The 10598-nt window shown below is 52.0% G+C and overlaps 1 protein-coding gene across 1 annotated transcript in view; it reads right to left on the bottom strand.

The window, feature by feature from the left end:
- TOX4 (TOX high mobility group box family member 4) overlaps positions 1 to 9496 on the bottom strand; it is a 13667-nt gene extending 4171 nt beyond the window's left edge. Inside the window, exons 1-5 of the mRNA XM_048290402.1 lie at positions 9228 to 9496; positions 5293 to 5356; positions 2934 to 3164; positions 955 to 976; positions 558 to 797 (exon numbers count right to left, since the gene is read on the bottom strand). Of these exons, the coding sequence (XP_048146359.1) occupies positions 558 to 797; positions 955 to 976; positions 2934 to 3164; positions 5293 to 5356; positions 9228 to 9233 (563 nt within the window). The 5' untranslated portion in view covers positions 9234 to 9496. The remainder of the gene's footprint in view (positions 1 to 557; positions 798 to 954; positions 977 to 2933; positions 3165 to 5292; positions 5357 to 9227) is intronic.
- Positions 9497 to 10598: the final 1102 nt, after the last annotated feature.

The raw sequence follows: 10598 nt of genomic DNA on the forward strand, positions 1-10598 counted from the left end.
CCACACGTTAAGAATTATTCGAGGGTGAAATGGGAAGATTTCAAAAAAACCACACGTTAAGAATTATTCGAGGATCAAATGTGAAGATTTGAAAAAAAAACCACACAGAAAAAACAATTTAAAATCGCAGAGTGAAATTTTAAAGTTCGGGAGGATTTTGAGAGAGAACTTCAGAATTTGAAGAAGATCTTAAGAGAATCTTCCTAGGTTTGGAAAAACTTCCCGACAAAGTTCCAAGATTTGGGAACATTTTGGGAGAAAAAAAAATTGTAAACCAAGAAGACTCCCGACTGAAAAAAACCTGAAGTTTTCAAAAAAAAAAAAAAAAAAAAAGGGAATTTCAGGAAAAAACGAGAAAAATTGAGGAAATAGCAAGCAGGACACGCGGAAATGACAGAAGAATGTTGTAAAATCAAGCACAAATAAATAAAACTTAAAGAAACAAAAAAAACCAAGAGAATCAAGCAGAATCCAACCAAGATTAAAAACACGAAGGAAAATGGAAACTTGAAGTTTTGGGGACGTTCTTGGGTTTTCTGGGGATTCTCTCAGCTCACCCTGCGGAAGTCCTCGAGCTCCTCGTCCTGCAGAGAGCCCGCGGGGGACGGGGGCCGGGGGACAGCCCCCGCTCGGGGCTGGGCGGGGCCGGGGCGGGGCCGGGGGCGGGGCCGGGGGGCGTGGCCGCGGCCCCGCCCAGCCCCAGCCCCAGCTGCGAGCTCAGCTCCGACTGGTCAATGGTGGTCAGCGCCCCGGCCGGGCCCAGCAGCGCCCCCGGGCTCAGAGCCCCCAGAGGGGACCTCGATGGTCACCGGGGCCGCGGGGGCCGAACTGCGACGCCATGGGCGGCTCCAGCTCCTGCGGGGACAGCCCCGGAATGCAGGGGTTGCACCCCGAAATGCAGGGGTTGCACCCCGAAATCCCAGGGATTGCACCCTGAAATGGCAGGGATTGCACCCCGAAAGCCAGGGGTTGCACCCTGAAATCCCAGGGATTGCACCCCGAAAGCCAGGGATTGCACCCAAAAATCGCAGGGATTGCACCCAAAAATCGCAGGGATTGCACCCTGAATGCAGGGGTTGCACCCTGAATCGCAGGGATTGCACCCAAAAATCCCAGGGATTGCACCCTGAAATCCCAGGGATTGCACCCTGAAATCGCAGGGATTGCACCCAAAAATCGCAGAGATTGCACCCCGAAATCCCAGGGATTGCACCCAAAAATCGCAGGGATTGCACCCCGAAATCGCAGGGATTGCACCCAAAAATCGCAGGGATTGCACCCCGAAATCGCAGGGATTGCACCCAAAATCCCCAGGGATTGCACCCCGAAATCGCAGGGATTGCACCCTGAAATCGCAGGGACTGCACCCCAAAACCATCATTTATTATCCCATAAAAATCCCAGTGATTGGCCCCAAAAATCCCAGTGACTGGCCCCAAAATCCCAGTGACTGGCCTCAAAATCCCAGTGACTGGCCCCAAAAATCCCAGGGATTAGCCCCAAAATCCCAGTGATTGGCCCCAAAACTCCCAGTGATTGGTCCCAAAATCCCAGTGATTGGCCCCAAAAATCCCAGTGATTGGTCCCAAAATCCCAGTGATTGGCCCCAAAAATCCCAGGGATTGGTCCCAAAATCCCAGTGATTGGCCCCAAAAATCCCAGGGATTGGCCCCAAAAATCCCAGGGATTGGCCCCAAAAATCCCAGGATTGGCCCCAAAAATCCCAGTGACTGGCCCCAAAATCCCAGGGATTGCACCCCAAAAATCCCAGTGATTGGTCCCAAAAATCCCAGTGATTGGTCCCAAAATCCCAGTGATTGGTCCCAAAAATCCCAGGGATTGGCCCCAAAAATCCCAGGGATTAGCCCCAAAATCCCAGTGATTGGCCCCAAAATCCCAGGGATTGCACCCCAAAAATCCCAGTGATTGGTCCCAAAAATCCCAGTGATTGGTCCCAAAATCCCAGTGATTGGTCCCAAAAATCCCAGGGATTGGTCCCAAAATCCCAGGGATTGGCCCCAAAAATCCCAGGGATTAGCCCCAAAATCCCAGGGATTGGCCCCAAAATCCCAGGGATTAGCCCCAAAATCCCAGTGATTGGCCCCAAAATCCCAGGGATTGCACCCCAAAAATCCCAGGGATTAGCCCCAAAATCCCAGTGATTGGCCCCCAAAATCCCAGGGATTGCACCCCAAAAATCCCAGTGATTGGCCCCAAAAATCCCAGTGATTGGCCCCAAAATCCCAGCGATTTGCCCCAAAATCCCAGTGATTGGCCCCAAAATCCCAGTGATTGGCCCCAAAAATCCCAGTGACTGGCCCCAAAATCCCAGTGATTGGCCCCAAAAATCCCAGCGATTTGCCCCAAAAAATCCCAGGGATTGCCCCCCCCCCATTTTGGGGCCGCTCCCCATTTTGAGGACCATTCCCCCCATTTTGGGGCCGTTTCCCGCCATTTTGGGGCCATTCCCCCCCATTTCAGGTCCATTCCCCCCATTCCGTAGCCATCCCCCCCATTCCGTAGCCATTCCCCCCCCCGTTCCGAGGTTGCCCCCTCACCATGTTGAGTAGCCCCCCGCCCCATTCCGTAGCCATTCCCCCCCATTCCGTAGCCATTCCCCCCCCCCATTCCGAGGTTGCCCCCTCACCATGTTGAGTAGCCCCCCGCCCCATTCCGTAGCCATTCCCCCCCCGTTCCGAGGTTGCCCCCTCACCATGTTGAGTAGCCCCCCGCCCCATTCCGTACCCATTCCCCCCATTCCGTAGCCCATTCCCCCCCATTCTGTAGCCATTCCCCCCCCATTCCGTAGCCATTCCCCCCCCATTCCGAGGTCGCCCCCTCACCATGTTGAGTAGCCCCCCGCCCCATTCCGTAGCCATTCCCCCCCCATTCCGTAGCCATTCCCCCCCCCGTTCCGAGGTTGCCCCCCTCACCATGTTGAGTAGCCCCCCCGCCCTGCTCCATGATGCCCGGCGGGAGCCCCACGGGCAGCTCCAGGCCGGCCACGCCGTAGGGGGGAGGGGCGAAGGGCGGCTCCGGGGGCCCCCCGGGCTCGGGCAGGTCCTCGAAGTGTCCGACCACGGCCAGCGAGGGGTCCGAGTCCAGCGGGATGGGCGGGATCTCGAACTCCTCGTCGCCCAGGCTGGGCGTGTGGAACGTCTGGGGAGGGGGGGAGAAAACACCCGAAATCGCCTTCTTTCACCCCAAAAACGGAGCGGGGGCAGGGGGGGGGGGGGGGGGGGGGGGAGGACACACCTGGGGTTCCGCCATTTGACCCCCAAACCCGGCTCTTTGGGGCCCAGAAATACCTGGAATTCCATCGTGTGACGCCAAAAATAGGAACTCCATCATTTGACCCCAAAATAGGGGGGGAACACCTGGAATTTCGCCGTTTGACCCCAAAAATCGGCTCTTTTCACCCCCAAAATAGGAATTCCATCATTTCACCCCAAAAATAGGGGGGGAACACCTGGAATTTCGCCGTTTGACCCCAAAAATCGGCTCTTTTCACCCCCAAACCAGGAATTCCATCATTTCACCCCCAAACCTGGCTCTTTTCACCCCCAAAACAGGAATTCCATCATTTCACCCCCAAACCCGGCTCTTTTCACCCCAAAAATAGGAATTCCATCATTTCACCCCCAAAAACCGCCTCTTTTCACCCCAAAAATAGGGGGAACACCTGGAATTTCGCCGTTTGACCCCAAACCCGGCTCTTTTCACCCCAAAAACAGGAATTCCATCATTTCACCCCCAAACTCGGCTCTTTTCACCCCAAAAATAGGAATTCCATCATTTCACCCCCAAACTCGGCTCTTTTCACCCCAAAAATAGGAATTCCATCATTTGACCCCCAAACTCTGCTCTTTTCACCCCAAAAATAGGAATTCTATCATTTCACCCCCAAAAACCGCCTCTTTTCACCCCAAAAATAGGAATTCCATCATTTCACCCCCAAAAACCGCCTCTTTTCACCCCAAAAATAGGAATTCCATCATTTCACCCCCAAACCCGGCTCTTTTCACCCCAAAAATAGGAATTCCATCATTTCACCCCAAACCCGGCTCTTTTCACCCCAAAAATAGGGGGAACACCTGGAATTTCGCCATTTGACCCCAAACCCGGCTCTTTTCACCCCAAAAATAGGAATTCCATCATTTCACCCCCAAACCCGGCTCTTTTCACCCCAAAAATAGGGGGAACACCTGGAATTTCGCCATTTGACCCCAAACCCGGCTCTTTTCACCCCCAAAAATAGGAATTCCCATCATTTGACCCCCAAAACCGGCTCTTTTCACCCCAAAAATAGGGGGAACACCTGGAATTTCGCCATTTGACCCCAAACCCGGCTCTTTTCACCCCAAAAATAGGAATTCCATCACTTGACCCCCAAAAATTGGCTCTTTTCACCCCAAAAATAGGGGACACACCTGGAATTTCGCCATTTGACCCCAAAATCAGCTCTTTTCACCCCAAAACCAGGAATTCCATCATTTGACCCCAAAACTGGCTCCTATGACCCCAAAACAAGGAATTTCGCCATTTGACCCCAAAACTGGCTCTTTTCACCCCAAAAATAGGGGGGAACACCTGGAATTCCATCATTTGACCCCCCAAAACAGGGGAAAGACCTCAAACTGGGTCGTTTCACCCCCAAAATTTGCTCTTTCAACACCAAATATCGGCTTCTTTGACCCCAAAAACAGAGCAAAACCCCAAATTGGATCATTTCAACCCCAAAACAGAAGGAAAACACCCGAAGTCGGCTTCTTTCACCCTAAAAAAGGGGGGGAAGACCCAAATTGTCCTTTTTTCCCCCCAAATTGGCTCCTCAGAACCGTTTCTGTCCGTTCTGGTTCGTTCTATCGCCGCTGCTGTTTATTTTTAACCATTCCAGCCCCATTTTTTACCGAAAATCGTGCGTTTTTGGTGCCGTTTTTTCCCCACTTTGGGACAGCTCAGTGCTACTTTTATCTCCTCCGGACCAACCCCCCACTCGTTATTCCCTTTTTGGGCAATTCCAGCAGAGTTTTTTTTTGCTGTTTTACATCGTTTTACCTCGTTTTTCCCTCCGTTCGAAGAATTTCCCCTCGATTTTCCTCCGCCCCGCAAAACTTCACCTCTTTTTCCCTCCATTTTTCGCCACCTCCCCCCCCCTTTCCCTCAGCTTTTCGGCCTCTTCCCGCATCTCCCCCTCGTTCCGCCGATCCCCCCCAAATTTTCCCGACCTCCCCGGGCGGGATTTTCCCGTTTTCTCCCCGTTTTTGCCCCTCCCGGGGCTCTCACCTCGGCCCCCGCTCAGGAACGGGTGCGAGGCGCCGGTGATGGCCAGGTAGTTGTCGCTGCCTCCCGGGAACTGTGGGGATTTTGGAAAATCAGACCCAAATCCCTCCTTTTTTCCCTCTTTTCCAGCGATTTTGTCACTTTTTCCCTCTTTTTTCCCCTCTTTTTTCTCCTTTCCCCCCTCTTTTCCCCCTTTTGCTGTTCCCCACTTTTCTCATCTTTCTCCATCTTTTCATTTTTCTCTCTTTTTCCTTCTTCCACCACTTTTCCCTTTTTTCTTCCTTTTCCCACCTTTACCCCCACTTCCCCTCCTTTTTTCCCCTTTTCCAGCGATTTTGTCACTTTTTCCCTCTTTTTTCCCCTCTTTTTTCTCCTTTCCTCCCTCTTTTCCCCCTCTCTCTGTTCCCCACTTTCTCATCTTCCTCCATCTTTTCATTTTTCTTTTCCTTTTTTCTTCCTTTTCCCACCTTTACCCCACTTCCCCTCCTTTTTCCCCCTTTTCCAGCGATTTTGTCACTTTTCCCTCTTTTTTCCCCTCTTTTTTCTCCTTTACCCCCTCTTTTCCCCACTTTTCTCATCTTCCTCCATCTTTTCATTTTTCTTTTTCCTTCTTTCTCCACTTTTTCCTTCCTTCTCCACTTTTCCCTTTTTTCTTCCTTTTTCCCTCTTTTCTTCCTTTTCCCACCTTTACCCCCACTTCCCCTCCTTTTTCCCCCTTTTCCAGCGATTTTGTCACTTTTTCCCCTCTTTTTCTCCTTTCCCCCCTCTTTTCCCCCTTTCTCTTTCTTTTGCTGTTCCGCACTTTCTCATCTTCCTCCATCTTTTCATTTTTCTATTCCCTTTTTCTTCCTTTTTCCTTTTTTCTTCCTTTTCCCACCTTTACCCCCACTGCCCCTCCTTTTTTCCCCTTTTCCAGCGATTTTGTCACTTTTTCCCTCTTTTTTCCCCTTTTTCTCCTTTCCTCCCTCTTTTCCCCTCTCTCTGTTCCCCGCTTTTCTCATCTTTTTCCATCTTTTCATTTTTCTTTTCCCTTTTTCTCCTTTTCCCACCTTTACCCCCACTTCCCCTCCTTTTTTCCCCCCTTTTCCAGCGAATTTGTCACTTTTTCCCTCTTTTTTCCCCTCTTTTTTTCTCTCTTTTTTCTCCTTTCCTCCCTCTTTTCCCCCTCTCTCTGTTCCCCACTTTTCTCATCTTCCTCCATCTTTCATTTTTCTTTTCCCTTTTTTCTTCCTTTTCCCACCTTTACCCCCACTTCCCTCCCTTTTTCCCCCTTTTCCAGCGATTTTGTCACTTTTCCCCTCTTTTTTCCCCTCTTTTTTCTCCTTTCCCCCCTCTTTTCCCCACTTTTCTCATCTTCCTCCATCTTTTTCATTTTTCTTTTTCCTTCTTTCTCCACTTTTTCCTTCCTTCTCCACTTTTCCCTTTTTCTTCCTTTTCCCTCTTTTCTTCCTTTTCCACCTTTACCCCCACTCCCGCTCCTTTTTCCCTCTTTTCCAGCGATTTTGTCACTTTTTCCCTCTTTTTTCCCTCTTTTTCTCCTTTACCCCCCTTTTCCCGTTTCTCTTTCGCTGTTCCCCGCTTTTCTCATCTTCCTCCATCTTTTCATTTTTCTTTTCCCTTTTTTCTTCCTTTTCCCACCTTTACCCCACTTCCCCTCCTTTTTCCCCCTTTTCCAGCGATTTTGTCACTTTTCCCCTCTTTTTTCCCCTCTTTTTTCTCCTTTCCTCCCTCTTTTCCCCTCTCTCTGTTCCTCACTTTTCTCATCTTCCTCCATCTTTTCATTTTTCTTTTCCCTTTTTCTTCCTTTCCCCACCTTTACCCCCACTTCCCCTCCTTTTTCCCCCTTTTCCAGCGATTTTGTCACTTTTTCCCCTCTTTTTTCTCCTTTCCCCCCTCTTTTCCCCCTTTCTCTTTCTTTTGCTGTTCCGCACTTTTCTCATCTTCCTCCATCTTTTCATTTTTCTTTTCCCTTTTTTCCTTTTTCCCTTTTTTCTTCCTTTTCCCACCTTTACCCCCACTTCCCCTCCTTTTTCCCCCTTTTCCAGCGATTTTGTCACTTTTCCCCTCTTTTTTCTCCTTTCCCCCCTCTTTTCCCCACTTTTCTCATCTTCCTCCATCTTTTCATTTTTCTTTTTCCTTCTTTCTCCACTTTTTCCTTCTTTCTCCACTTTTCCCTTTTTTCTTCCTTTTTCCCTTTTTTCTTCCTTTTCCCACCTTTACCCCCACTTCCCCTCCTTTTCCCCCCTTTTCCAGCGATTTTGTCACTTTTTCCCCTCTTTTTTCTCCTTTACCCCCCTTTTCCCGTTTCTCTTTCGCTGTTCCCCGCTTTTCTCATCTTCCTCCATCTTTTCATTTTTCTTTTCCCTTTTTTCTTCCTTTCCCACCTTTACCCCCACTTCCCCTCCTTTTTTCCCCCTTTTCCAGCGATTTTGTCACTTTTTCCCCTCTTTTTTCCCCTCTTTTTTTCTCTCTTTTTTCTCCTTTCCTCCCTCTTTTCCCCCTCTCTCTGTTCCCCACTTTTCTCATCTTCCTCCATCTTTTCATTTTTCTTTTCCTTTTTTCTTCCTTTTCCACCTTTACCCCCACTTCCCCTCCTTTTTTCCCCCTTTTCCAGCGATTTTGTCACTTTTCCCCTCTTTTTTCCCCTCTTTTTCTCCTTTCCTCCCTCTTTTCCCCCTCTCTCTGTTCCCCACTTTTCTCATCTTCCTCCATCTTTTCATTTTTCTTTTCCCTTTTTTCTTCCTTTCCCCACCTTTACCCCCACTTCCCCTCCTTTTTCCCCGTTTTCCAGCGATTTTGTCACTTTTTCCCCTCTTTTTTCTCCTCTCCCCCCTCTTTTCCCCCTTTCTCTTTCTTTTGCTGTTCCGCACTTTTCTCATCTTCCTCCATCTTTCATTTTTCTTTTCCCTTTTTTCTTCCTTTTTCCCTTTTTTCTTCCTTTTCCCACCTTTACCCCCACTTCCCCTCCTTTTTCCCCCTTTTCCAGCGATTTTGTCACTTTTTCCCTCTTTTTTCCCCTCTTTTTCTCCTTTACCCCCCTTTTCCCGTTTCTCTTTCGCTGTTCCCCGCTTTTCTCATCTTCCTCCATCTTTCATTTTTCTTTTCCCTTTTTTCTTCCTTTTCCACCTTTATCCCCACTTCCCCTCCTTTTTTCCCTCTTTTCCAGCGATTTTGTCACTTTTTCCCTCTTTTTTCCCTCCTTTTTCTCCTTTCCCCCCTCTTCTCCCCACTTTTCTCATCTTCCTCCATCTTTCCTTTTTCTCTCTTTTTCCTTCTTCCTCCACTTTTCCCTTTTTTCTTCCTTTTCCCACCTTTACCCCCACTTCCGCTCCTTTCTCCCTCTTTTCCAGCGATTTTGTCACTTTTCCCCTCTTTTTTCCCCTCTTTTTTTCTCCTTTCCCCCCTCTTTTCCCCTTTCTCTTTCACTGTTTCCCACTTTTCTCATCTTTCTCCACTTTTCCCTTTTTCTTTTTCCTTCTTTCTCCACTTCTCCCTTTTTTCCCTCTTTTCTTCCTTTTCCACCTCTACCCCCCCTTCCCCCCTTTTTCCCTCACACCAAAGCTCCCCCAACCCCTTTTTTTCCCATTTCCCCCATTTTCGCCCCGTTTTCCCCTCACACCAAAACCCCCAGACCCCTTTTTCTCCCTTTCCCCCCTCACACTCGCCCCTCGCCCCCCAAAGTCCCACAAACTCCTTTCCCCGCCTTCCTTTCCCCTTTCCCCCATTTTTTCCCCTCACACTCCCCCCTCACCCCAAAGCCCCTCAGAGACCCCTTTTCCCCCCCTTTTCCCTCACATTTGCCCCTCCTCCCCCGAAGCCTCCCAAGCCTCCATTTTTTCCGCCTCAAACTCGCCCCCCTCACCGCAACCCACACCCGGACCCGTTTTTTCCCGCTTTTTCCCCATTTTCCCCCTCTTTTTCCCTCACGCTCGCCCCCCCCTCACCTCCATCGCGCCGCCGCTGCCCCCCCCCGGGCGCCGCGCGCCGAACCGGAAGCCCCGCCCCTCCCTCACGGCGCCACTTCCGCTGCTGCCACCATAGAGACGACAGCTCCGGGGGGGTGGTTTAGGGAGAACGGCGCCACCGCGACCCCCCAGCGGCGGGGCAGGAGGGACATTTTGGGGTGCCGGGAGGAATTTCGATGCGTTCTGAGTGGAGGATTTGGGCGCCAGCAGCGCGAAGAGGCGTTGGAGGACCGAGCTAGAGCGCCACCGGAAGTGGAAGGGAGGAGCCCACCGGGAGGGATATGGGGAGGAACCATAGAGAGGGGGCGGAGCGCCGCCGGAAGGGGCGGGGGCGCCAGCGGCGGCCGCGCGGCGCGGGCGGTGCGTCATCGGCGGCGACGGGCGGGGGGGGCGGGGCGGGGGGCGAGGGGGGGAAGGGGGGGGCCGTGAGGGGGGGAGGGGGGGGGGAGGGGTTCGGGGGGGAGATTTGGGGGCGATCGGGGGGGATTTGGGGCGGTTTGGGGGAGGGGCGCGGGCGGGGGGGGGCCGGGACGGTGCGCGGGGGTGTCGGAGGGGCGGGGGATGGAACCTGAGGGGACTTGGGGGGGGGGGGGGGGGGTCCGTGAGGGGGAAATGGGGGATTTGGGGGGGTTTGGGGGGGACCGAGGGGGGAACGGGGGGGAGAAACGGGGGGGGCGCGGGGAGGTTTTGAGGGTCTGGGGGGGGTATCCTGAGGGGAGGTGGGGGGGGGAACGGGGGGATGTGAGGGGATTTGGGAGATTTGGGGGGGAAATGGGGGGATACGGGGAGGTTTTGGGGGTTTGGAGGGGTTTTTGGGGGGATTTCGGGGAGTTTTGGGGGAGATACGGGGAGGTTTTTAGGGGTTTGGAGGGGTTTTGGGGAGATATGGAGGGGTTTTGGGGGGATTTGGAGGGGTTTTGGGGGGATTTCGGAAGTTTCGGGGAGATACGGGGAGGTTTTGGGGGTTTGGAGGGGTTTTTGGGGAGATATGGAGAGGTTTTGGGGGTTTGGAGGGGTTTTGGGGAGATATGGAGGGGTTTGGGGGGATTTCGGGAAGTTTTGGGGGAGATACGGGGAGGTTTTGGGGAGATATGGAGGGGTTTTGGGGGGATTTGGAGGGGTTTTGGGGGGATTTCGGGAAGTTTCGGGGAGATACGGGGAGGTTTTTAGGGGTTTGGAGGGTTTTGGGGAGATATGGAGAGGTTTTGGGGGGTTTGGAGGGGTTTTGGGGGGATATGGAGGGGTTTGGGGGGGATTTCGGGGAGTTTTGGGGAGATACGGGGAGGTTTTGGGGGGATTTGGAGGGGTTTGGGGGGATATGGAGGGGTTTTGGGGGGATTTCGGGAAGGT

The sequence above is a fragment of the Corvus hawaiiensis genome, chromosome 40, assembly GCF_020740725.1.
Source record: "Corvus hawaiiensis isolate bCorHaw1 chromosome 40, bCorHaw1.pri.cur, whole genome shotgun sequence".
NCBI lineage: Eukaryota > Metazoa > Chordata > Aves > Passeriformes > Corvidae > Corvus > Corvus hawaiiensis.